Here is a 25,812-nt window from a genome sequence, read left to right as displayed (position 1 = left end):
TTCATGGTCTCTGAACACCTTGTACTTTTTTTTCTTCTTTCTTCTCACCAAGTCTAAGGTCATCAGAAGTGGGCACAGCGCCATCAAAACTTGGAATGTTGATTTTGTAGGCTGGGTAAACATCCACAATGTGATCAATAACACATGTACTCTTAGTTCGGATTTCTTCCTCTATTTACTTATACTTTTCACTGTGAATATCAAGTCTGGTAAAGTGACATTAAAAAGTAACTTGAAACCTCTTAATGTCTCTTAAGTTTTAGTTTTTGTAATATATATCTTAAAAACTAAACTTTGGCATGGCCTCTGATAACTTTTTGAGATCTATCTTGGCCTGAGTAAGAGAGATGATGGCTTCTTAATGATCGCCATCAAGGCATGATGAAGTGCTGGTCTCCTGGAGCCATTTATCACCTGCTTGAGGGATCAAGAGGGCTATTTCCCTGCCAAGAGGCAGGCCTCATTCTCTTGCCCCATTACTCTCAAATCTTCTTTCTATTCTTTTCACTCCATTAGTCTCTTGTGTATCTGCACTGAGGCTATCTCAGAGTGACCTCAGATCCTAATTCGTGATAATTCCATCTAAGGCTAATCTACTATCCCAGTTGAAACATTCAGTGATATTTACATTGATATTTAATCTTTCTTTGCTCCATATCTGAGAATTTAATTTATAAACCTGTTTTGAAATTATCTGTTAAATATCTGCTACTATCTTTTCTAGTAGAGCAATGTATAATCTTCCGTGACTTAATATATACATGTCAAGAAACATGACTTTTTCTGATTTTTCTTTATAATTTGCCCTTTCTTTGTTTCCTAGAATCACTGTTTAGGCCATAATGGAACTATAGTTGATCACTGTTATTGACATCTCTGGTTTTAGAATTATTTTATGGAAAATTTAAAAATTGGGAAGTAAAACTCTTGAAGTCTCAAAAATTAAGACTTTAAATTCTCATATTTAAACACTGATGTGGTAATATGCCTGATTTGTCTAGTGTATACAAAATAAGATATAAACTGCATACAAAATAAGATATACACTATAGAACAAAGAATCTCAAACATAGATAATTTATGATCTACATGGACCAGTAATTTTCTGGAATGAGAAGACAAGATTTATTTTCAGTATTTATAAAATATTATGAAAACAGCACATTTCTTGAAAGACAGTATCATAGACTAGGCCAAGGCTGTATCTGGGTAGAGAGTGAATACCAGTTATCTGTTATGTGTTATATACTCAAGTAGATATGCATTATATTTGTTCCCATTTTCCTTTCCTTACATATTAATTTTTCATAACAAGAGTCTTAAAGAATTCCATGGAGAAGATGGCCATTGAATTAATTGTCCACCAAGGTGTCAAAGGTCTCAAATAGAGAAGGAGCTATAGGAAAAGGAAGACATAACTTTACAATTTCACAAATATTCATAGGCTTGGAAAACCTCATTTCTATAGCATTTTTAAAAATTGACAGCTTTTCACACTAGGCTACATATTTTCATAGTTTAACAAAATTTTGATTTTTACTCAAATTTGCCAAAGGTTAATTTCATAATAAAATAACTATCTTCTAATTTTAATCTCAACAATCCAAATAAGAACATGAAATGTTTTACTATGAAATACTCAAACATGGCTTAGAAATAAGCTATCCTTAGGCCTAAACCCTTGATCATTTATTTAAAATGCTACAAAGCTTTCTATTTTGTCACCCAAATTGTATGTCAGGCAACAGAAAACAGTTTGTCACGCTTAGACATCATTCAATCATAATATGAATTTGATTTCAAAGCTTTCACAATTCAATTTTATTTAGAATTAAGAAAATATGAGTGGGATGAACAGTGCAAGGACAGAGAAAATATCTCAAGCTACAGTTTCCAAAGAAAGGAAAGTAAATGAATGTGTACATTCTCACTTCACCTCTGTTTTGAGCCTACATTCCCCCATACCCTTCACCCAGCTGCCCTCTGACTTAGTAGGTTAGTTTAAATATGTTTGTGCCAATGTTGGTCACTATTTATGCTGATGAGCTCGGGAAACAAAGAATAAGGAGCTGACAGATCATACACTGTACAAGGAGAAACTGTCACTTGTGGCTATCTCAGCAATTTTAGACCAACATAGGATCTATCCTTAAAAACAAAACAAAATCAACCTGTCATTATAATGAGATAATAGGAAAATTAAAAACATATAGTACAGGAAACTATCCAGAGAATCCTGAGGCTCATTTTGTGAGACTAATGAATCTCTGAAAGAGCAGTGGAAACAACCCAAAGAAACACAAATCCCACTGAGGACGGCAATTTGATCCAACTAAAATATTAACAAGAAATTTTTTGTATATAAAGTATGTAAATGACTTATAAATCATATAGTTCAATATTGGAGGACTCTTATTTACTATTCATTTTGCGTCAGTCAGCACGTCCCAAGAAGATGAAATAAAAATATATACTACGACTAACATTCCAGTTGACATATCCTGAGCCCAACAGGGAAAAAATAAGAAATAAATTGCAGGTTGAAAAAGATAAAAATTCTCCATTTATTATACTGAGTTAATAATTATGTTATTTATTATATCTCAGGGCAGGGTTTTAAGGATCTAATTTCATTTGAAATAAATCTTAGAGCTATTTTAAGAGGTCCTATTTGATTGTTTCTGATGAGAAAAAATATTTTATGTAAAAGAATTTAACTCATATCAAAATCAAGTAATCTAAAACAGAAAATATATAATTTTATCTAGGATTTCAGATCTTTCCTTTGTAAAAATATAAAATATGGTGAGTTATATTATAGGTCACTAAGTATTGAAACCAACATTCTTCAACAAGAATTTTTTATGTGAACATGGTCATATATTACTGAAGAGATATTTTAAATTGCCTTTTTATTTGAAGAAGTCTTCCTCTATTCTAAAAACCCTGCTGTACAAGTGTGGAGAAAGGCAATGTTAGTTGGTAGAGAAGCACCTCATTACCACAAAAGCACCACTGAAGCCAAGAGATTTGCAGGAGAGGGTTTGATGACAGGCTTTTCACTTGGTGAGCTATGGTTTGGGAGTTAGTCTATGTTGTGAAAGTAAACACACACCTGTCCAAACGAATATTATCTTAATTATTTAAGGTACTATAGGCAAAATATAAAATGAAGGTTTATATAAAAAATGTAAAGTATTATGCCATACTCAAATTAATTTACCTAAAGAAGAAAATCATAATTGATTTTTTTTCATTTTTGATCTCAAACATAAACACTTTCAGGCAACTAGAATTTAATTAAAAGGTAAGGTGACTTTAGAACTGACACTATACTCCTTCCTAAAATACAGCAATTAGTGTAAGGTTAGGGTTAGGTTCAGATTTCTCTGTCTAAAGTGTAGTCAGGGTCAAGTTTATAATTTGTAATCTTAAAATCCAAGGTTAAATTTTATTGCTTATTTCAAGTGATCTAATTCGACTGACCTTATGTACATAAATATGAATTAAAAATAAATTAAGTAATTCACTCATTTAAGTACATAGAAGTTAAAGTTTTCTTGAGACTATAATATATAGTATCCAAAATATTGCCAAAATTAATAATACCCTGCAAAGTTACGTATGTTAAAATACTTTAAAAACTTATAGTCTCACTTTCTGAAGAAACAAACACCATTCAAAGACTTGAGAAAATGCAAGAGTCATGATTTACATTTAACTATTTTGTGAAGATGCACTCCAGAAAAACTGTTTTAAGACAAAGAGCAAACGAAATACATGTCTCACGTTGAATACCTAACTTCTAGCCACTGGCATAGTTACTTAAAAGCAGGCACATTGCTAATTCCTTCGTTTAACAAACATTTCTTTACTGTTCATTACATGTAGGTGAAAATCTTTGGATATTTCTATTTAAAAATATTTTTATCTAAAAATATTTAAAAGTAATTTTCTCTGTGTTGTTTTATAAAATAAATTTTTATGGTCCTAAGTCATCTGTTTAAATACAAATTTAGCTGCATCCCAAAATATTTGCTAGAAGGTGTATTTTCATTGTTGTTTGGTCCCAAATGTCCATTTTTATTGACTCAAGAGAAGAGACATGTTACATGTGTTATTAATGGTATTTTAATTCCTTAATGTCTAAAACATGATCACTAGTTGAAACGTTTCACATTACAGAAAAGATGCTGCAGGTATCATCCTGAGTTCATTGGTCACAGTGCTATGATTTTGAGGTGTCCTTCCTGAGTCCTCAGCCCCTCAGCTGTCACTTTCCCATCAATGAGGGCAGTTTGTCTATATAATTGGGTAATTCTGACACTGCTTCTTTAATATATTTTGAGTCCATATTATTGTGATCAGATAATTTTAAAGCACTGTATTTTCTTGGGTTATTAAACCTTTTATCAGAATCTAGGGAGCCTCCCTCTAGTAATGCTTTATCTCATATAATCTACTTTATCTTAGTTAAAATGGATTTAACAGCATAGCACGTTACACTCTTTTACTTTTGTTATCATATGCTTTATGAATGTCCTTTGTAACCTGCACAAAGCTAGATTTTCTTCTTTTAATCCATCTTAAGAATTTTGGTCTTTTAAAATTCAGTTAGAGTGCATTTGCATTTAACTCCCTTATTGATGTTTGTGCTTTTATTTCTGAAGGTTTGGTGTGTGCTTTTATTTGTCACAATTTTATATTTCTCTCTCTCTCTCTCTCTCTCTCTCTCTCTCTCTCTCTCTCTCTCTGTGTGTGTTTTATTCATTCACTCTCTTTTTCCTGTACTAATGTTACATCCTGTACTTTATTTCGATCCCTTTTGTGGTTATGTGGACTTTTTAAATATTGTTAATATATTTGGGTAAAACATAATAGTTGCATCTATTTTGGGGAACAGATGCATACACATATCTTATCCTCATCATTTTTACTTTCCGCGCTCCTCCCTCTCTCCAATCTCCCCCATTTGCTAGCTCCCCTTCTCAGTCTCTTACAGCCTACCTCCTTAGTTTCTACTATTTCACTTTTGTTATTTAAGTTACATATATGTTGAGTTTCTCATAGAAGAGAAACCATGCAATAGTCAACCTTCTATGTCTGATTTGTTTTACTTAGCATTATGGTCTCAAAATTCATCTTTTCCTCCAAATGACTCCAATTTATCCTTTATCCCCACTGTGTATACTATAGCATATACTGCATTTTCTTTATTCATTCATTTGTTGATGGGCACATAGTCCACTTCCATATGTCAGCTATTGTGAAAGGGTATGTATCAATCACTCTAACACAATAACTTACTATTTCAGGAAGATATCAAGAAAAGGAACCGCTTTGCGAAATGGAATTACTACTTTTAATATTTTTCAAGAATCTCTATACTAATTTCCATAGTGCTTATACTAATTTACATTCTCACCAATAGTTTTCCCCTTTTGTCACACTCTCCCAAGCATTTGTTGCTTTTTAATTCCTTATGATAGTCTTTTTAGTATAAGATGAAATGCTAAATGTTGTATTGATTTGCATTTCTTTAATATCCAAATATGTTGAGTTTTTGTTTGTTTGTTTACTTATTGGTCACTTGAACTTCTTTTGAGAAGTGTTTATTTAATTGCTTCTTTTTTTCTTTTCTTTTCTTCTTTATTTTTTCTCTTTTTTTTGAGACAGGGTCTCACTATGCAGTTCAGGTTGACCTTGGGCTCACTTTGTAGCCCAAACTGGTCTGGAACTTGCAGCAATCTGTCTGCCTCAGCCTCCCAAGTGCTGGGGTTACAGGAGTGCACCATTATGCCCCCAGCTAGTTGCTTATTTTCTTATTTGAATCTTTTATTTTGGAGGGTATCATCTAAAAGCCTTCTTACCCCTAAGATTGGATAAGGGAGGTGGAGAGGAACCAGGGCCTCTGTAGACAGATTTGGTACCTCTCTTGGGAAAAACAGGGGCTCTTTGATAAGGCCCCAGGAAGTATTCTGCCATCACTAGAGAATTCTCTTGTGTCCTTGTTAAGACTCAAGGCCTCTAACACTAGGAGGTCACTCAGCTGGAGCTTGGTGAGGAACTGGGGTACTTATCAGCTAGTATTTAAATGTGGCCAAAGCATTCAATGCCCAACTCTGAACTGAAACAGTCACAGGGTTCAAAAATGCTTTCAAGGAGAAGCAGCCCTTATTGACTACCACAAAATTTATAAAAGAGAAAAATTCCCTGTGTCAGCAGTGTGAGAAATCTCACATCGGAGAAAAAAATGCCTTAAAGTACAGCATCAATGGGAAAGGTGTGTTCAAAATTACCTCTTCATTTTGATACACATAGGTCTGAGCCAAAAAAGGTCCCTTGAATGCAGTGAAGACAAGTGAGCCCAGAGCCAAAGCTTTGTAACCAACACAGCAAACAATTATCACCCCAAAAGACTCAGTCCCTTCTTCCTCAGTCCTCCATCCTCCCTTCCTTCATTCCTCCCGTGGCCCTCCATACCATTCTGGTTCCTAGGGATCTACCCATCAAATTTCTGTCTCTCAGGTTTGCTTGCATTCTCTAGAATTTCATCTGATGGAGATAATGCAGGGTCCATTTTGCCTATTTGACTTCTCTCACCAAACATTTGCATTTTGAAACCTGTCTGTGATAGGGAGTATAGCTATAGTTTCTATCTTTTTCCTGTTGAGGTGTGGCTATACTACAGATTAGTTATGCATTATACTACTACTGGATATATATTTGCTAGTTTTGCATATTATAAGGAAAACTGCTAGGAATATTTATACTTCAAAAACAAGTTTCATTTTAGTCAGTGTCTAGAATGCTTTAACCATATGCTCCCTGCCACATACAATAATATCTAGTTACTTTATTTTATATTTATTAAATATCTCCATGTGTTAAACATTATCATATTTACTGTTATTCTTTATTTAAATTTATCTATATTTTTTTACCATTCTTTCTGAAATTTCATGCTTTTCTTCTTGAATTATGCTTTTTTTCTCAAATATGAAATTTTTTTAAAAGTTAGGTGAAGTATATAGAGGTGCAAATTCCTTCAGTTTTTCACTGTGAAAAAGAGTTTTTTAAATTATGAATTATGCCCTTTATTGTTTTCTCTTTCTTTCATACTACTGGGATTGAGCCCAGAGCTTTTGCTCTGAGCTATACCCCAGTCCTTATTATTGTTATTTTTAATTTTTAAAAATTAATTAATTAATTAATTAGTACTTTTTAGTTATACATAATGATCACATTCATTACAGGGAGTTTGCACCTGTACATAACATATCTTATGTTATGGTTTTTTTTAGATTCCCTTAGCTTCTCTTTAGCCCCTCTTTCTCTTCTCATTTACAAAAGCTTCATTTACCTTTTTCCCTCTCGCCACCTTTTTTTCCCCTGCTTTTTTCCTTTACTGCTCCCCTTTATTAGCTTCCCTTCCCATTTGACCATTTTGATTTTATTTCCCAATGTCTATTGTATATTTTGGTCCTTATTTACACTTTCAGTTTCTCAAACCAGAGAAATCATGTGATATCTAAACATATATGTCCAATTTACTTTATTTAAAAGTACGGTATTTTTATTTTGAAACAGTGTCTTATTAAATTGCTGAGAGTGTCAGGCTGGGAATGTATAATCCTCCTGTCTTTGCTTCCAAAAGTACTGGAATTATGGACATGTATTGCAAATGCTCAGCTTTAGCCTTTTATTCTTAAAAATCTTTTTCTGACATAGAATTTTAAATTGGTGTGCATTTCTTTTCAAAATTTTGAAGTTACTGTTCTCCAATGTTCTCTGTCTCCTGATGTTGAGGGTAATTAATTAACTACCAGTGGTCTGGTCATCCATATGTAGGTAATGAGGTTTTGTCATTCCAGTTCCTATTTGAACTTTCTACATGATTTTCACAATCAGTAATCCAGTGTGATGTGTTTAGATGCATCCTTTATTTTATTTATGCTATTTGGAACTTATTGAAATTCTCCAATCTCAAAAATTATGTGAATTTGTCCTTTATATCTCTTTAAATACATTTTTCTTCCATTCCATTATTCGTATTAAAGAAATACAATATTTGGAACATTTATCTCACATATTTTTAACTTCTTTACATTTTAAACTGTTTTTAGGGAGGGATTCAATTTGCTAATTTTTCAGATCATATTTGTATCTAAATCCTAGTTTCTCTTTTCACTTAAGTCTTATTTGTTGTTTATTTAGTAAGTTTCAGGACAGTTACAATTTTGAATTTTAGAATATCTCATATGTGTAACTGAGGCCTATTTCTGATAGTCTTTTAAAAACAATTTTAGATATAAATCTTTATTTTTATAAGCATACATACTTACATGAGTTCTATGATAATTTCCTTTTTTTTTTTTTTTTTTGTACCAGAGATTGAACTCATGACCTCGTGCTTACCAGGCAGGCACTTATGCCACCGAGCTAAATCCCCGACCCATGATAATTTCAGTATCTGTGTTCTTTCCAGATTTGATTTCTACTTGTTCTCATTCATGGTGACTTATTTTTATACATGCCATATAATTTCTTTTGATTGTTAATTCATATTCTATAAAAAATTATCATTTGAGAACTCAGTACACATGTTCTGGGAAGATTCAGAGTAGTTTCAGCCTGGTATTCAATAATGCCAAACCATGACTTCACAATTTTCTATATGTAGGACTTAACATGCAACATAGAAAGAATGAATATTGCACCTAATTAAGCTTTAGTTTGTGCTTACACATTTTTTGAGGTAACATTTTTCCATTTACCTAGAGTTAGAACAAAATAGGTAAGAATTTCTACCACTTCTCTTCTCAATGAGGCACATATTTTGAGTCCAACTTTGTTAGGTCCTAAAAACTGATGCAATGTGCGTGTCTCTGTGTGTATTTCCTTTGTAAATTCAATTTTCACTACCATTTTGGCAAACATTTCCTTACCATGTTGCAATACAGTTGTTCTTTAAAATTTGCTTTTTATGACTTAATCCAGTGTTTTCCAAGGTTGCATAGTGGAAGTCTTTATGGATATCAAGTCACTATGTTGGAAATAGACTGGCAATACAACTTAATTCATATAAAATTGATAACTAAGCTAAGTATACATTAATTTTCACTACACACATGAAAATGTTTTTGTCTTCTGGATGATTTTGATATCAATCCTTAGAGATGTAGAGTTGGATACTCTGCTAAGAATACATCCTGCCAATTATCAAGGAATATGAAAGACAGTTAGACATCCAACTATTGAAGTAGATTTTTCAAATGACTTCACATTAGCCTGAGGATAAAGTTAAGCCCATGATGATGTCATATGTACAAAATGATAGATGGATAAATCATTATATGTATGCATGGGCAAATAAAACCACATGTATATGTTTAATTATATATAATTATATCTGTTTTATGTACATTATAATGTATACATATATTTGCATAATACATATTGAATTGTACTTAAGAATTCTGCCTGCTACAGTATATACACTTGAATTTCATCACTGATTGAAACTTGCCAGAGTCTACTATGCTTTGGTATCTGTGAGTGACATACAAGTCATTATTTTTCCTTCAAGACTTTTCCTTCAGGATGTGCATTAATAAGAACTTGCTCATGGTCTCAAATCTGAATTTGATAAAGAATGGTTGTTTGACTGCTACTTGCTGCTATGTTGGTATCCTTGCAATTATCCAGCAGATTGGCAAGAGAAAATTCCTCTAATGATTCTAGCTCAAACACTGTACCTGTTCCTATTGACAGACTTTGTTCCTTAGAAAAGATATGAACTGCCAGCTGGTTGTGACAGTTTGTGAACTAACACTGACATGTGTGTTGGCACCATAACAGTATTTACAGTTCAGGAAATATATACAGTCAGAATATGATGGTCCAAAGGTTTTTGAAGTAAAAAGAATAATGATATAAAATGATAAGCATGACCACAATAATAAAATAATTTTAAGAATAACTTGAGCACTTAGACTCTCTTGCAAGAAACATCTACTCTATGTGAAACATAGGGCATATGGTTTCAAAGAGAAACAATTTTTCCATGGTAAGAGATAAAGCAAAAAAAGTTTTTGAATGATATGAAATATAAACATAAACTATCATAGCATCATGAAAAAGATTAATGTTATATACTTGTCATTTTTCTTTTTCTAGACTCTTGTTTTTTTCTTTTCTTACACTCTTCTTCATTTTCCATGAATATCATGTGTTAAGGAGTCTATAAATTGTCACATTTTAACATAGTCACCTAGAATACTATGAGATATATATTTGGTGCATGTCTCTGCTTTCTGGAATATAGATCCTGAAATATTTGGCATATTCAAAGTGATAAATTTCTTTTCAATACTAATAGCTCAAGTGGTAGCTGGTAGCCTCTAGGTAACTTAAGGAATGGCTGGTCACCAGAAAGACCAAGCAGAATTAGAAAATGGGATTTTTAACCCCATCCCCATCCTCTTCCTTTGAGGAAGGAAGAGACTGAAGCTTAAGTTGATATAATTAATCATGGCCAATGATATAATTAATCACGCCTATGCAACAAAACTGCCACAAAAATCCAAAGGGACAGGGTTCAGAGAGGAGAGTTTCTGGGTAGTCAGAGAGTGACATGCTTACATTATGGAAGTTCCACTTTTACTTTTTAGTAAGTTGACCTAGGCAACAATGCCTTTTATCATCAAATCCTTTGTGATATTCTTTATAATAAATTAGTGAATGACAAATAATAGTTTTCCTCAGTCTGGTCTAGCAAGTTACTGAAATCTGAGAAGGGAAGGGTTTGGGAGAAACTTCAACTTGATCAGATGTAACACAATCTGGGCCTATCAGTTGGCATATGAAAAGAGTGGACAGTTTGGGGGGACTGAGCACACCCTCTGTGTGACCTGCTGCTGTCTCCAGGTAGATAGTTTCAAAACAAAATTGGAGGGCACAAAGTTGATATCCACTTCTCCAGAGTTGAATTCTTGCTGGCAGAGGAAATCCACTAACCTTTTGATGTCACAGAAATCTGTATTGTTTTGTGCAAATGGAAGGATGAAAAGAGGCTGGTTTTTTTTACACAACTCCAAAAGTTGTCAAGTTATTAACAAAGTGATTTAGAAGGCAATGATACGGAAGAACTTTTGGTGAATATTATTATCACATTTGGATATTATTTAACCTCCAGTGAATATTAGTAGGTAGAAGACAGACCAGTTCTCATTTTTGTCTCTGCTCTAATATTTTAGTAAACAATCAAGATGTCTTCATTATCTTTTTTTAAAATGAATTTCTTTAACAAGGTACTCACTGCTGTGGTCCCAGGGCAGCCTGGAGATTGGCATTTACCACTCATCCGGTTTGGAATCAAGACATCTTCCCAGCAAGATGGACCCTTTGAAAAAAAATCAACAATAAGCCCTTGGTATCCCAATTGCAATGCAAATGTACCTCTTAAAAATATTCTATGGTCTTTCCATTTATATTATTAGAGGGTAATTAAATAAATGTGCAGACCAGTGATTTCAAGATGTGGTCCATGGAACCCAAAGACTATAGATGCCTCTGGGGACCTGCTAGGTCAAAACCATCATCACAAATACATAACATTTTATTTGGCATTTGACTTCAAACATATTCATTATCCATTCATATACTTTCTCCAGAACCATGTTTATACCTTACTGTAGCAAAAAGGCCATCCCCAGAGCTCAGCCAAGCCTATCCGTCAGATCTGCCAACCTGCCTTTGTGTCACAACAGTTATTCCTACTAAATATGTGGCAAAGTGACAAAGCAGTAGCTGTTTTTACTCCCTATGAATACACCTTTGCAACGGCAGACTCGATCTGTTCTATTCGCATAGCATCTTAACACCTAGGGAGGGACCTGGCACATAGAATGTGCTTGACCACCTCTTCTGATAATCAGAGAAACAAAAATATAAAGAGCAAGAGTTTTTAATTAAATCAAAAAAGAATACTTAAAAGTATAATATTGTCAGTTAATGCATTACTTTTGGAAAGCAAGCCAACAATATATATAAGAATTCTTTTTTTAAATTAATTAATTTTCTTAATTAAAGATAAAAAGATAAAAATATAGATATATGATATAGAATTTCAAAAAATATGATATAGAATTTCAAAAAGTAGGAAATTAACACTAGTTAATATATTGCGTGTCCTTATTTTATTTTTTAAATTTTATTTAAAGAAGAGAAAATAAAAAACAAAATAGAAAAAAGTACAGTGCAGAATTAAAAATTAACATTATAAAATTGCTAGTTGATATCATCTTAACAATAGTTGTTAAAGTTAGAAAATCAAAGCATAAAAAGTGGGTAGGCACTCAAACACTGACAGTGCAATCGCTTATGTTCAATGATCTAATATGGTCATTTAGTAATATGCTCATCTATCTTACACACTGTACATACTTTTATATCCTTTAGAGCACTTTCCTTCCCTTTCACTTTTACAATATCTATCACACTTTTTGGATCCCATTATTATGTCAGTTCTTACTATTTTTTATACTAGAGAAACAATGTGATATTTACTAGTGTGAGTCTTGTTAATTGCATATCTTTATTTTAGAAATAGTGGTTCAGGTTACAAGATTTAACTTGTTTATAACGTTTTTTCTAAATCTCAAGAAATCTATACTGACTGTCTTACAGTTACTTTTCTCATTACTGAGACAAAATATCTGACTCGCAGAGTTACAGGAGGAAAGGTTTATTTCGCGTAGTGCATAGAGATTTCATCCCATACTTGGCTGACTCCAAGGCAGGGTGGTAGGGCAGAGGTACATCACAGAGGACAAATAGTCCAGAGCAAGCAGGCAAGTGGGAACAGAAATCAGCAATCTAAGTGACTTTATCAGCTTGTTTCTACCTCTTTTATATTCTATCTAGACTACTGGGTTTAGGTGGGTGCCAAACCAATCAGTGGACTGATTTAGTAATCACATACCCTTAATCTCAGTATTACACAATTTTATTGCAGCCACCTCTGAAAAAGCTCTACCATGACAAAATGAAGTTTTGGGGAGACATCTAGACACAAGCCATAACACTGGCTAAAAATGCTAAGAGCATTAGGTATTTTATTTACAGCTGTTTTGGGAAGCTGTTTTTGGAAACACTCTGGATGAGCAAACAAATATCCACAACTAAATCAAATACTACATAGTAACTATAATTGATAGTTCTTATACACTAATAATATACTTTATTTGGTGAAAGGAATACAAACTTCAGTTAAAGTAGAAGTTCAACTATAGTATGTAAGTGTATAAATAAGATACAATTTGTGTCTTTCAGGGTAGTAGTATCACTACTGATAAGTGTTTAAAAATCATTTAACTAATGGTTTTCTTAAATTTATTACAATTTTAGTTGATGGTTCGTAAATGAAAATACATATGGAAATTACATTCAGAACCCTCCATGCGGCAATGTGGAGTATGTATAAACTTCCCTCGTTACCTTGTTCCTATCTGGTGACAAAGAAACCTCTTGTTTCTCCTAATGAACCTTTTAGACTTATCCTTAAAAACAAACAATGTTAGCCAGACTTAGAGTGCACACACTTGTAATCATCACACTCTTAGAGGTTGAAGTATGAGGATTTTAAGTTTAAGTCCATCCTGGACAGCTTAGTGCTTTAGGGAAACCCTATCTCAAGATGGAAAAACAAATAAAAAAAGAATATAAACCTCAATATAAATTTTTTTATCAAATTCTCAATTATGCAACAAAATTGCCATTATGTAAACCTATAGTATCAATGACAATGGAAGAAATCAGTGATTGAAATTTCCACACTTTTCGGGAAATGTGCAATAGGCTACAGCAAAGGATAGGTGACTTTGTAGCTCTGATAGAAGGACAGAGGAGAGAAGTTGGGTAGAGCATCCAGCAGATGTGGTTTGAGGGCAGTGATTGGCATGAAGCAGAAAGAGGAACAGTGACTATGACATTATGATTATGACACATTCAGACAGAGGCAACGGTTCATGATGCAGGAGCTAACTCAGACATCAAGAGTTAGCACAAGGACCATTTCTGCTTCAGGAATCATCTGAGAAGAGCCTAGCCATTTAGCACCAGAAACTAGTGAAAATTCTGGGGAATGCTTTCAAGGAACCATGTTTGTTTCTTTAGGTCTGCATGCATGAACCATACCTAATTCAACAGCACACATGCAACACATATCAATGTGTACTTACATATACCCTCACATAATACATTATACACAAATATACATATATATACACTACAGAAGAGCATGCAAAAACAGAGAAAATGTGAAGGCTGGGTTCCACTTGAAAGAAACTAAGCCACTCCATAGAAATAATTCAACCCCAGCCTCAAAGAGACCCTGAATCTGAATTGACAGATCATTAGCCCAAAATCCACTGGTACAGCAAACCTGAAGTTGCTATTGTTAGAGAGGACTGTTTTCAAGGTTGGCCTCTGACTGGTATTTGGAAAGTTGGATTTTACAAGTATCCCCACCACTTCCTTCTAGCAACCAGCTACAGCTCTAGATGATCCTGTGAGGGTGGGGGGAGGACAGTGAGAGGGTAAGAATATAAAGATGAGACAAAAGCTGGAGTCACGTGGAGCCCTTATGCTCCTGATGGGAGAAAATAACAGTTCCACCACTGTAGCACATTTATTTATATACTTCGTACAGACCGAAGAAGAACATCAATTTCAACTCCAATGCCTAGCAACTCGTTTGCCTGGCTAGCCTGGGCTCCTTGTCTTCTTGGAGATGGAACAGCTTGTTTACATGGCTTTTTTGGGGGTGGGGGAATCTGTTTTTTCAGAGCTGGTCTTGCTTTAGCCTCACACATGTGATCAATGCCCAGCTTCAATGGCTCCTATAGGGAGCCATAGTGGTTTGTGGAGCCTTAAGCTATTTGGACAAATTAGATGATTTGTGTCTGATGCCTTCCTCACTGGGAATCAGAGTTTTAATGAGCACTGAGCAGAGATGCCTATACAAAAAGCCCCAACTGAAACCCTGGGCTATGATTTCCTAGTGAGTGTGCCTAGAAGACACTTTTCACTTGTGGTTGCTGCTTGTGATGGGAGTAATAAGTGCCTCCAGTGAGATCCTTATAGAGAATCCCTTGGCTTTCTCTGGTCATATGTTTGTGTACGTATGTAAACATGACTGTACAATACCTCTGACATGTGCATGATTACATACCCAGTCCTGTTAGTTTTTCTGGTAGCTCTCCAAGTCTAGAGCTGTGCATCAGTCTTGGAAGCCAATGACACAACAACACAATGTCATAGAATTAGTCAGCAAGGCTATGTTCTACCAGCCTCAGAGGAGAATCAGGGCTCATTAAGACAGCATCAGTTACAAAGGATAAGAAGTTCTAATTTCTTTCTTTATCTCACAGTCTTAATGATGGTTGTAGAACCAAAGGTATGCTACTCTGCTTAGGCAGTGTAAAAGTAAAATACAAGTACTTACACTGGGAAGACAGCCAGGGCTGGTAACGCAGGCCTATAGACCCAGCAATAAAGGAGACTGAGGTTGGAGGATTACAAATTGGAGCCTAGCATGCAAAAGCCCTGGGTTCACTCTCTCTGTTAGTAAAAAAAAAGAAACTGAAAGAAATAGAGAGAAGGAGGAACTGCAGAAAGAGAGAGAGAGACAGACAGACAGACAGAGCCAGGGATTTAGCTCAGTGGTGCAAGGAGGGGATTAACACTCTTACACGATAAGCAGGTATTTCTATTACAAAACCATCTAGATATCTAATTTTTCTTAAATGGGCATATATTCACTTGGCAAAATTGCAAATATCTTAAAATAAAAGAGTGGTAAAGCAATGAGATTTAGAACTTTAGTTACACTTATCAGCCTCAGTTTTTTACCTTAAGCTAAGAAATTAAATAGAAATGAATACAGCCATAATATATTGATACAATCCTGCTTCAATACTTTTATGAAGATTTGAATAGTACATCTTGCATATTTGTTTGTTTTATTTTCTATTTTGGTGTAGGTAATAGTTACATCAGATTTGTCTCATTTTTGACAATTAAAAAATATTAAGAGTCCAATCTGAGGACCATTTCTAGCAACATTACACAGATCATCATAACACTTGACCCTTGATTTTACCATCTAATTTAATATATCTTTAGTTAGTCTCTATATCTTCAAGGTTGCCACATTCTTTAGGGTCAAATTCTAGTTAATGATCTTGTGATTTTCCTCTCTTCATTCTAAAAACCACTAATGACTCCATCAGGAGCAACTTCTGTCCAGGAATCATAGCCATTTCTTCTAAGGGAACAAAGATATCTCCAGCCAGACTACTGTGTTGGGCTGTGGGTCTCAAGCTGTGGCTGGTGCTGATTCACAAGGAACAGTCCAGAAGCTCATAAAAGTCCCAGAGTTTAAAGGGAATCCGTTTCACTGCAGTTATCCCTGAAGCAAATGATATAATAGTGGTTTTCATTAGCACACAGAAGTTTCTTAGGAAATACAACATATACAATGGAGAAAGAAAAGTCCGACATGGTAAATGCTGGAAAGGAACACTAATGACCAAAGGCAGGAGGAGTTAGATTCAGTTTAGCGTTCACAGTAAGATTTCTTGCTCCAAAGTCTAGATGTATATAAGCTTTTTTGTGAACAACACAGATAATTCATTCTCATATTTCAGCTTTAGAAGCCCAAATGGCAATTCAAACATTTACGTAACAATTCCTAAAACTATCTATAATAAGGTAGATATCCTAATTTTTGTGTCTAAATAGCAATTAAAAATATTATGCAACAATTTCTATACATTATCTATAAGTTAGTATGTGACCTGATCTGTATGTTTACAGAGAAATTATGGGAAAACAATTCATGTTTTGTCTTCATCTCAAACGCAATGTTCTCTTATAACACAATGATTCAAGTAATAAAATTAAATAGAATTATTTTGAATTTGTGCATTTAACATAGTAAAATATGTTACATTATTCATACTAAGCATGTGAGTAGTATGGGTAATGTTGCATCTATAGTACTTACATCCTTAGTATGAGTGCTCTGCCTATTTTGAAAATAGAAACAAAGATCTCAGTGAACACATGCCATTTCAATGTAGATTTAACTTCAATTTTAGAAAATATAAAATTTCAATTGACAGATCATTAGCTACTATGTTTCAACAGCTGTATGGCTAAATCATTTATAATTAATAGCTTTTATACAGGAGTAAGGAAGATCTTTAGATTTAAAGATTAAAAGCCTGCAAAAGAAATGCGGCTAGAAAGAGTTATGGATTATAACATGTCAATAAAAGAATCAAAAGCTATGTAATCTCTTGAATCTAGAGAACTGCTAAAATATACCTAAAGGAAAAAGTCAGACAGTTGACTGCTTTTTGGAAGTTTTGTCCATTTTCCCTAGTAATGGTTACAACCAAAACACTTAAATAAAATACTTCAGTAATTTCTGTAGTATGGAGTTTAAATGTACCCCCAGAGACCCAAGTGTTAAAGGTGCTTAGTCTTCAGCTTCATACTATTTAGAGCCAGTGGAAACTTTAATAGGTGGGCTTTGTGGAATATCTTCAGATCATTAAAGCAATGCTTATGGTGGTGTTGTGGGAATCCACCTTCTGCCTCTTACATGTTTTTCCTATTCCGGAGCATGGTACTCTTGCCATGGTGTACCACCACAAACCCAAAGGAATGTATGGTCAATTGGTCATGAACTAAAATGTCCAAAACCATCAGCTAAGATAAATCTTTTTGCTTTAAAAGTTGATTTATCTCAGTTATTTGTTATAGTAACAGAAAGCTAACACAACAGTTATAGTTGAAGTGAGAAAACTAAGGCCTAGGGGTCAAACCCTACCCAATGCATGTTTATAAGTTTTCTTGGATAATTAAACACTTAAAGCTATGTAAAAGCTTTAATTAAAGGACTAAGGGGACTAACTTGAAGGACTGCAACTTAAAGGACTAAAATAATTTTAAAGGTCTTACTTTCATAAAACAATAATAAACATAATAAAACAATAGCAAAACTGTCTTTATAAGACATACATTCAGAAGCCTGAGTCCTCTCTTTATCTTTTTATCTGTGTCTGCAATAGAATGATCAAAAGAAGCTTTAAAGTATATAAATCTGATTCAGCCCTTTTCGACTAATGATATGCTCTTTAGTGTCATTTACGTAATCCACTTAGTGTTCCTCACGAGAAAAAATGAGTTAAATACCTTTTTACACAGTGGTCATGAGGATTAAATGACACAAAATACTTAAATACCTCTGCACAGAACCTGGCATATAATGACTAAAATTTGGCTGCTGTTGTGTTATTTTTTATTTCTCAAAATATAACTTCCTGGGTAGGGTTATTTTTAGTTTAGTCAATAGCCGAGCAATAAGAGGCCATTTTCCAGTGGACTGACTTAGCTCACTGGATGTTTTTCAGTCTTGCTTTTCTGTAATTTCTCTGTTACCCAACTGCTCCTAAGTATTATGGCACTTTCAAGAGCATGCTGCATATGCCACTGTTAAAGTAGTAGATACTGTTCAGCATATCTTCCTCCATGTAAAAGATCTTGTGCTTTCAACAAAGCTAAGCACAACACTGCAATTATAGCAAATGCAATCATTAAATAGTAACCAGGGAAAATAATAAAGAATCATTTGAACCAAAATCCTTCACACATCAAATATTTATCGAACAGCTCTTAAACCTTGAGAATAAAGATAAAATGAAGAATATTTTTCTTATAGATTTCATGGATTAACTACAAAATTTGCTATTAAAATCATCTAAGCATACTTATTCAAAGAGATAATATTTTAAATGCTTATAACAAATACTGGCAATATGTAAGCAACTGTAACCCATACACTGCTGGTGTAAATGTAAACCAGAACAGTTGCTTCAGATAACTAGTAGGCATTAAAAAAAAACGTAAACATGGAGCTAACATAAGCCATTCCTATTCACCACTATAAATTAAAATACACCCATACAGAAAATTGAGTAAAAATGTTCATTACAATTTTATTCATAATGGCCCTAAACTGGAGGGGCAAACTCAGAATATGAATGGGTAAACAAAATAGTGTGTTGGCAGAATTAATTTCCATGTAGTTGTATTTCTGAAGGCTTCATCTTGTTGCTGCCTGCTGGTTGGAGGCTTCATTTGGTTTCTTACCACATGAGCATCTTCAGCTTGGAAAGCTGACTTCCTCAGGCTGCCAAGAAGGCTGTCTGCTCCTATTTCCAACAACCCAGTCTTCTTTCATGTGATCAAGGAAAGGTTTTAAAAATCTGATTCTGGAATAGGGTTGGTGTCCTGCCTAAACTGTTCTAATACTTGAATAGATTCAGTGTTCAGATTCATTGGAAGAGGTCAGTGCTTGAAGAAAACCATTCCCGAATATAGTTTTTAAATTGGAGCATGGCACTTAATGAAATGATACTCTGTATCTACCGTACCTTATTTTTGATCATCTCTATCATTAGAAAATTGTTTAGTATTGTCTAATTGGGGCTTCTCTTACTTTCTCATCACATTTTCCCTGGCAATACAGCATATAATTTCCTTTTAATGTTAATTTATATATGAGAATAATATATTCTCTATTAAAACATTTAAAATATCTTAACTATTATGGGACAGTAATGTGTCCCAGTGCATAAAGTTTATGGAAATCAAAACAACAAAATAGTACTAATTCTGCTGGTTCTCTAACAGTCTTTAAATCCAGTTTGTATTTTCATTTGGATGTAGACATCAATAGATGGTTTATGAAAACTTATCAATGTTTCTGATTAGTTAATTGTTCTAGTTTTTAAAAAACAGTATTAATACTTTTTCATATTTTCATCAGTATTTGAAACTGCTACAATATTTCATCATCTATTTCCTTTAGTAGATACATTTGATGGGATTTTAAATTATCAATTAACTCCTTAAACTAATAGTGACTAGAATCTAATATAAGACAGATATTTTTGCTAAACTCTAGAGATAAAATATGGAATAATATTTTAACAGTAAAGAGAATAAATGTGATTAAATATAATTAACACATAAATTGTTTTAGGAGAAATAGGAGAGACTAATTACCTAGATTTCTGGGGGTGTCTAGGTTTCTAGGGGCAGTATATTTTCTTAAACTAAGATTAATGCAATGAGTAGAAAATACACAGGAAAAGGAAGACCAAGAAGTAAAGAAGAATTCTGAGCATGAACAAGAGCACCAAATGCTACCAACCTTTTACAGTTTGTACCTAGATATCCCTCCAAATCTTATGCACTCATAGGTGGGGTTTTTCAGAGCTGGCAATTAGTCCACTTATTCGTTTAGCATAGTTCTGTGTGTGGATAATTGAAGATCTGCCCAGCTTGTGAGTATCACCACCCAAAACATTTGGACTCAGTGAGAATAAAAAAGAGAGGCAGGCTTGCTGCTGCCGATGCTGGTACTTAAATGCTTACTATTTCCTGTCTTCAGACTGCTTTGTCACCCTGCCTTGGAACTAAATGACTATGGACTTCAGCCTCTACTAACTGTGAGATAAAATAAACTTTTCCTCCTTTAACATGAGGATGTTAGTGTTTTATCTCAGCAACAAGGAAAGTAAATAAGATACAACCTGATACTGATTCCAGGAATACAGGTCCCTCACAAGATAATTCCTCAGATTAAATCCATAAAGTTAACTACTTCTTTGCAATTTCTTAAATGTCTTAAACTACACTGCTATTTATTGATAGCACAGTTACTTTTCAGAGGTTATATATATTTTTAGGTATTAGAAGTTGAGGTACTGATTTTAAAGGAATGAAGATGCTAAGCTGATAACAATTTCTTTGTAATTTTGAGTCTGACTGGGCTTGAAATCTAATTATCATACAATGATAGAAATGTTCTCAACTTCAGTATCATTGTTTGTAACGTGAAAATGAAGAGTGTACCTAATTCATTGGACCTATGATTAAATGAGATAAAACACGACATAGTACTTCACAGTTATTATATATTAGAGAATACCACAGAATTATCACAGTACAAGAAAGAGGGCTGGGGATTTAGCTCAGCGGCATAAGCGCCTGCCTTGCAAGCAGGCAGTCGTGAGTTCGATCCCTGGTACCGATAAAAAAGGAAAAAAGACAAAAAAAAGAGAAAGATACAAACACCACAGTTGACAAAGATTTAGAAGCTCTAAGTTACAGACTAATTTCACCAGTGATCAGGCTAATCACTTTAGCACTTTACTACATTATTTATAAAATGTAAACAACAATAATACAGGATAAAATATGATAATGACTGAACTAATTAATGTGAAAACTCTCTTGGATAATAATAGACCACACAGTATTAGTTGCTGAAGGGCTGCTTAAAAGTAGTCAGGAGAGAAGTAAGACATTTAACTCACTTTAAATAAGCATTTTGAAGCAGATAAAAAAACATAAACCTGGGGATTTAGCTCAGTGGCTTAAATGCCTCCCTGGCAAGGTTATGAGTTCGATCTTCAGTACCCAAAGCAAACAAAAACCATAAAAACATAAAGAGGCAGCTGCTGCTGGTGTCAACATTAACCTGAGCAGTATCTACGCTGGCATTGCTTGTCTGCTACTGCTAAGTTAACAACTGTTTAAACAGAATATTCCTGGCTTTGGAGAATTTTCCTAAGAAGTAGAATATCTCTATACCCGAAAGACATAATTTGGCATGCAATGTAGTTCCATTACTGAAACACGTTTCATATAAACAAAACAAGCAGTAATAATCTAAATTGATACTCTACTTTCTCCTCCAAGAGAAAGACATTTAAAAAAGACAATTTAAAAACATCTGAATTTTTGTAAGTGAAACTGCTCTACCGGGCAGCTCTGCTGAATTTTTACAGCCAATCACCATCACTATTGACTATGAGTCTTTCCATTTAGGGTACAAACAGCTAAATTCATCAAGTGTCAAATAATGTATTTGTTTCGTCACAATTTCTAGTTGTCAAACTATGTTTAACCCAGGAGATGCCTTCAATTATATTGCTAAGTGTTGACACTTTTATTGTAGGCAAATCACAGTGATAACAGAATTTAAATGATAGTGATTTTTTGATGTATTTCATTGAATTTAAACAATGAAGACAAATAAAAACTTACAGATACAGTAATTCACTTTTATGAGCTCCTAACAGATTTAATTTAGAGAACTATATGATTATCTTCAACTTCAAGTTCTCTCTACTAAAAATAATCTGGCTATTGCAGGAAAGGAAATTTGTTGCAGCTCAGACTAGTGACAGTTTCAGGCCTCATGGTATTTCCAGCAGTTGAGATGGAATCTCTCATTGCAATTCAAGGCATGTAAATCTGTCTAAATGACATTTATTCTCTTGTAAACCTTCATAGTTACTTTGGCTGGCTTTATATCTTGATAATTGTTTCTGGGCCTGGATTCTGCTTATTAAATGAGATAAGAAATTTATTAGATTTCTAATGAATGCCCAGATATTATCACCATCTTATAAACATTAGTATGTAGTTCTTAATACTTATGAATAATACATCACATATGATGTGTGCTATACCACTCTCAATCTCCAACTCAAAACATAAAGTTATGTAAAACTTAACTACATTATTTTTCAGAAAGAGAATGTCAGAAATAATATGGGACATGGTTAAAACAAAAGAGATCATATTGTATTTAATTTTTCTGTTGCTTACAATTTACTGCCCATGAACATGTGTGACAATTATGATTAACTGTGTCAAAATGATTGACTTGGGAGCCACAAGGGAATTATTAGTAAAGCACATTTCTGAGGTGTCTGAATGGGTCATAGAGGCATTAGCCTGGAGATTATCTGGTCTTTGGCTCTTCCTGTCTGGCACTGCTCCCCTACTCTGCTTCCCAGCCAGTACGAACTAAACATCTCTGTCTATAAAACCCTTTAGCCACGATATTTCAGATCCAGAAAACTTACTCTCAGAATCCCCTGAAACCATGATCAAAATTAAATCGCTCCTTTAAGTGGGTATCAGATTTTGTGTCTCAATGGCAGGAATGCTGACTAATACAACATGTATCCGTCTGGGGTGACTGTTATGGTTACTGGTTAGAAATGAGACATTTTGCAACGCTGGAGGCATGAGAATCTGGCTAGATAATGATTTGGCAGAGAAACTGTTAGAAAAATAAATTTTTAAGAGTCCAAATGGGCAATGAACTTGAATGAACTGCTCAACCAGGTATTCACACATATGGAACATCTAGTCAGATGATTCCTTGAGGCACTGCTATGCATTTACGAGGTACTTTTAACTGCATGTTTTCAATGAAATCACAAACATGTGGGCAGGGCTTTAGATTCTTGTGCTTTACAGCATTTGTAGGTTTAGAAAAAGCAAGGACTTATTAATCAGCATATCTAAAACAAAATTGATCCTTTGCACAAAAAGGGCCAATTTATCCTTGGGAAGACTTGCAAAGAAAAATTTTAGCATAGTCCAGATTCACATGCATAGAATATTTATTTTAGTCAATAAATTTTTACCTTAAACATTAACATAGTAAAAAAAACATTCACATAGTAAGATGTTTCCTCTTTTCTTTTTATCTCCTGCACTTTTATTCTCTTCCTTCCCCTGAATTGATTATACTCAATATCTAATCACTTCTAAGAGTCACTCTGGATGATTTATCTATGGTCTAATTAGAAAGAAGAGTAAACAAATTAATTCTGGATCAAATTAAATTTATAGTTATTTGAGCTTCCTCAGGACTAATTTAGACTCGCTGAAGTTCACATAAAATGTTTTTTTTTTTTAATTCCCCACGCCTTTCTGCAAGAATTTATTCAAATTATTTTATTCACCTTCTCTTTGGGCCCAATATTGTTAATCTACTAAAACCAGATTCTTTGACTTTTTTTTATTAGCATATGTATTTTTCATCAAACTAGTAGAAAAGATTGCAGTGAAGAACAAATAGTTTCTTGGTTATAAGTCATTGCCATTTTTAACTTTTTGATGAAATTATACTTTAAGGCAATAATTTGTTCTTCTCAAATTTCTGTCTTCACTCAAGAAAACTGAACTCCCATCATCTTATGTAGCCTGTCCCCTATTCACCCATTTAGATGTTTAGGGACTTCCTTGGTGATCAAATATGTCATTTCAACCAGTAGGAAATGAGTGGTCAGATCACCATGCACAAATGCATGTGCTATATTCCGAAAACTAATGATGCCTGTTGACACAATATATATTACTCTATTGCTTCAGAACTCAGCAGAGTCAAGGATACAATTAATTAAAATCTAAGAAACTGGAGTAATTTTTACATATGAGTATAGCTGTTGCTAAAAACATCAATTGCCCATTGCATGCTAGACCCATAGGTGCACTATTTTTAAGTTGACGGACTATCATGTCTCATATTTTTCACTGGTGTAGGTTGGAACCTAGTATGCTGGTCTGAAAAGGAAACCCTGCCCCACTTGCTGCCAATCTATTCATCTTGGAGTTTCCATTCCCACTACTGTATGTCAAGATCTCCTTGCAAGGACAGCACTACTTTCTATTGTTTTGATGGAGCAAAATTAATTTAAGTAAATTAGTTTTGATTATTTACCTGAGCATTCTTTCAAAATAGGGCAACTCTCATCTCAATCTACTAATGTATCTATTCTATGAATGCATGATATTTTAAACAAAAATGAAAAATCTAAAATGAGTTATGATAATTAAAATTAAAATTTACTTTTAAAATTTACTTTAAATACTTTTTGACTGTTGCAGTATAAAGAAGTGATAAATGAAGTGATGAAAATGGTAAATATTCTGATTTGATCATTATAAACTATGTATGTATTAAAATATACCATTTTAAGCAAAAAACATTTGCTTTTGTTCACGAGTCTACAGTTGTCTAAAATAATATATTTACTATCTCAGAAAATTTTTGTTTTTTGTTTATTAATTAAAATTGCTTTCATTAAAAAGTATGTAATACCAGCTAAAGATTAAGTGTTGTTGGCGTCTGCAAATCAGTCTTTCCTAATTGTTTAGTTTTAAATTCTAATAATATCAGTGCACGGACACAATTTGTTAACTTATATTTCATAACTTATAATTCATGTTTATTTTAATCAAAAACAACCTGCCAGCTAAGACATGTTCATTCTTGATTTTAATGCATGACATTTGAAAACATGTATTCTAGAAGTACTATAATTATGGCACTACTTCAGAATTAAATGACAAAAGGAAGCACACCACACTTCTTGCCCAAAATTATGCTCTGATGTAAGAATATTTTTCTCAAAAACCATGTTACTTACTTTTAGCTAAGTCAGATCACATTTGACATTACTTTAATCAAGGCCAAGAAAAGAAGAGTGATATTTTCATTACATCTTAATGTCAAACTTTTCCAAATTTTATAATTAAGTCACTTTTTAAAAGACAACTTCGTAGAGATCTTTTGTTGTTACTGGATTTTTTTTTTTTGGTAACTTTCAAACTCAAAATTTTCATCATGGCAAAACTACAATTAATGCATTAGAAACAAATAACTGTGTTATAAACGTTAAATTTACACAAGGACTTATGTTTTGCTACTGTCCATAAAATGGAGAAGTTGTAACTGGGAATGATTAGGTGCAAAGAATATTATTATTATTCAAGCTTTTGAATTAATACTTTAAAACAGATTAGGGCAAGATTTCATTACATAGACTCATAACTGATATTTCTGAATCTTAGCACAAAATCACA

The 25,812-nt window shown here is 33.5% G+C and overlaps 1 protein-coding gene across 4 annotated transcripts in view; it reads right to left on the bottom strand.

The window, feature by feature from the left end:
* The window catches only part of Prkn (parkin RBR E3 ubiquitin protein ligase), a 1,262,552-nt gene that overhangs the window by 647,015 nt on the left and 589,725 nt on the right, over positions 1-25,812 (bottom strand). For all 4 annotated transcript variants that reach the window (XM_063233336.1, XM_063233335.1, XM_063233337.1 and 1 more), the window contains one exon: positions 11,321-11,404. In XM_063233336.1, the coding sequence (XP_063089406.1) occupies positions 11,321-11,404 (84 nt within the window). The remainder of the gene's footprint in view (positions 1-11,320; positions 11,405-25,812) is intronic.

This window comes from Cavia porcellus, unplaced genomic scaffold (genome assembly GCF_034190915.1).
Source record: "Cavia porcellus strain 051 isolate PalLab524CR breed Dunkin Hartley unplaced genomic scaffold, mCavPor4.1 scaffold_22, whole genome shotgun sequence".
Classification (NCBI taxonomy): Eukaryota; Metazoa; Chordata; class Mammalia; order Rodentia; family Caviidae; genus Cavia; species Cavia porcellus.
The sequence above is the reverse complement of the archived record's forward strand: the minus strand, read 5'-3'. Positions and strand labels throughout refer to the sequence as shown.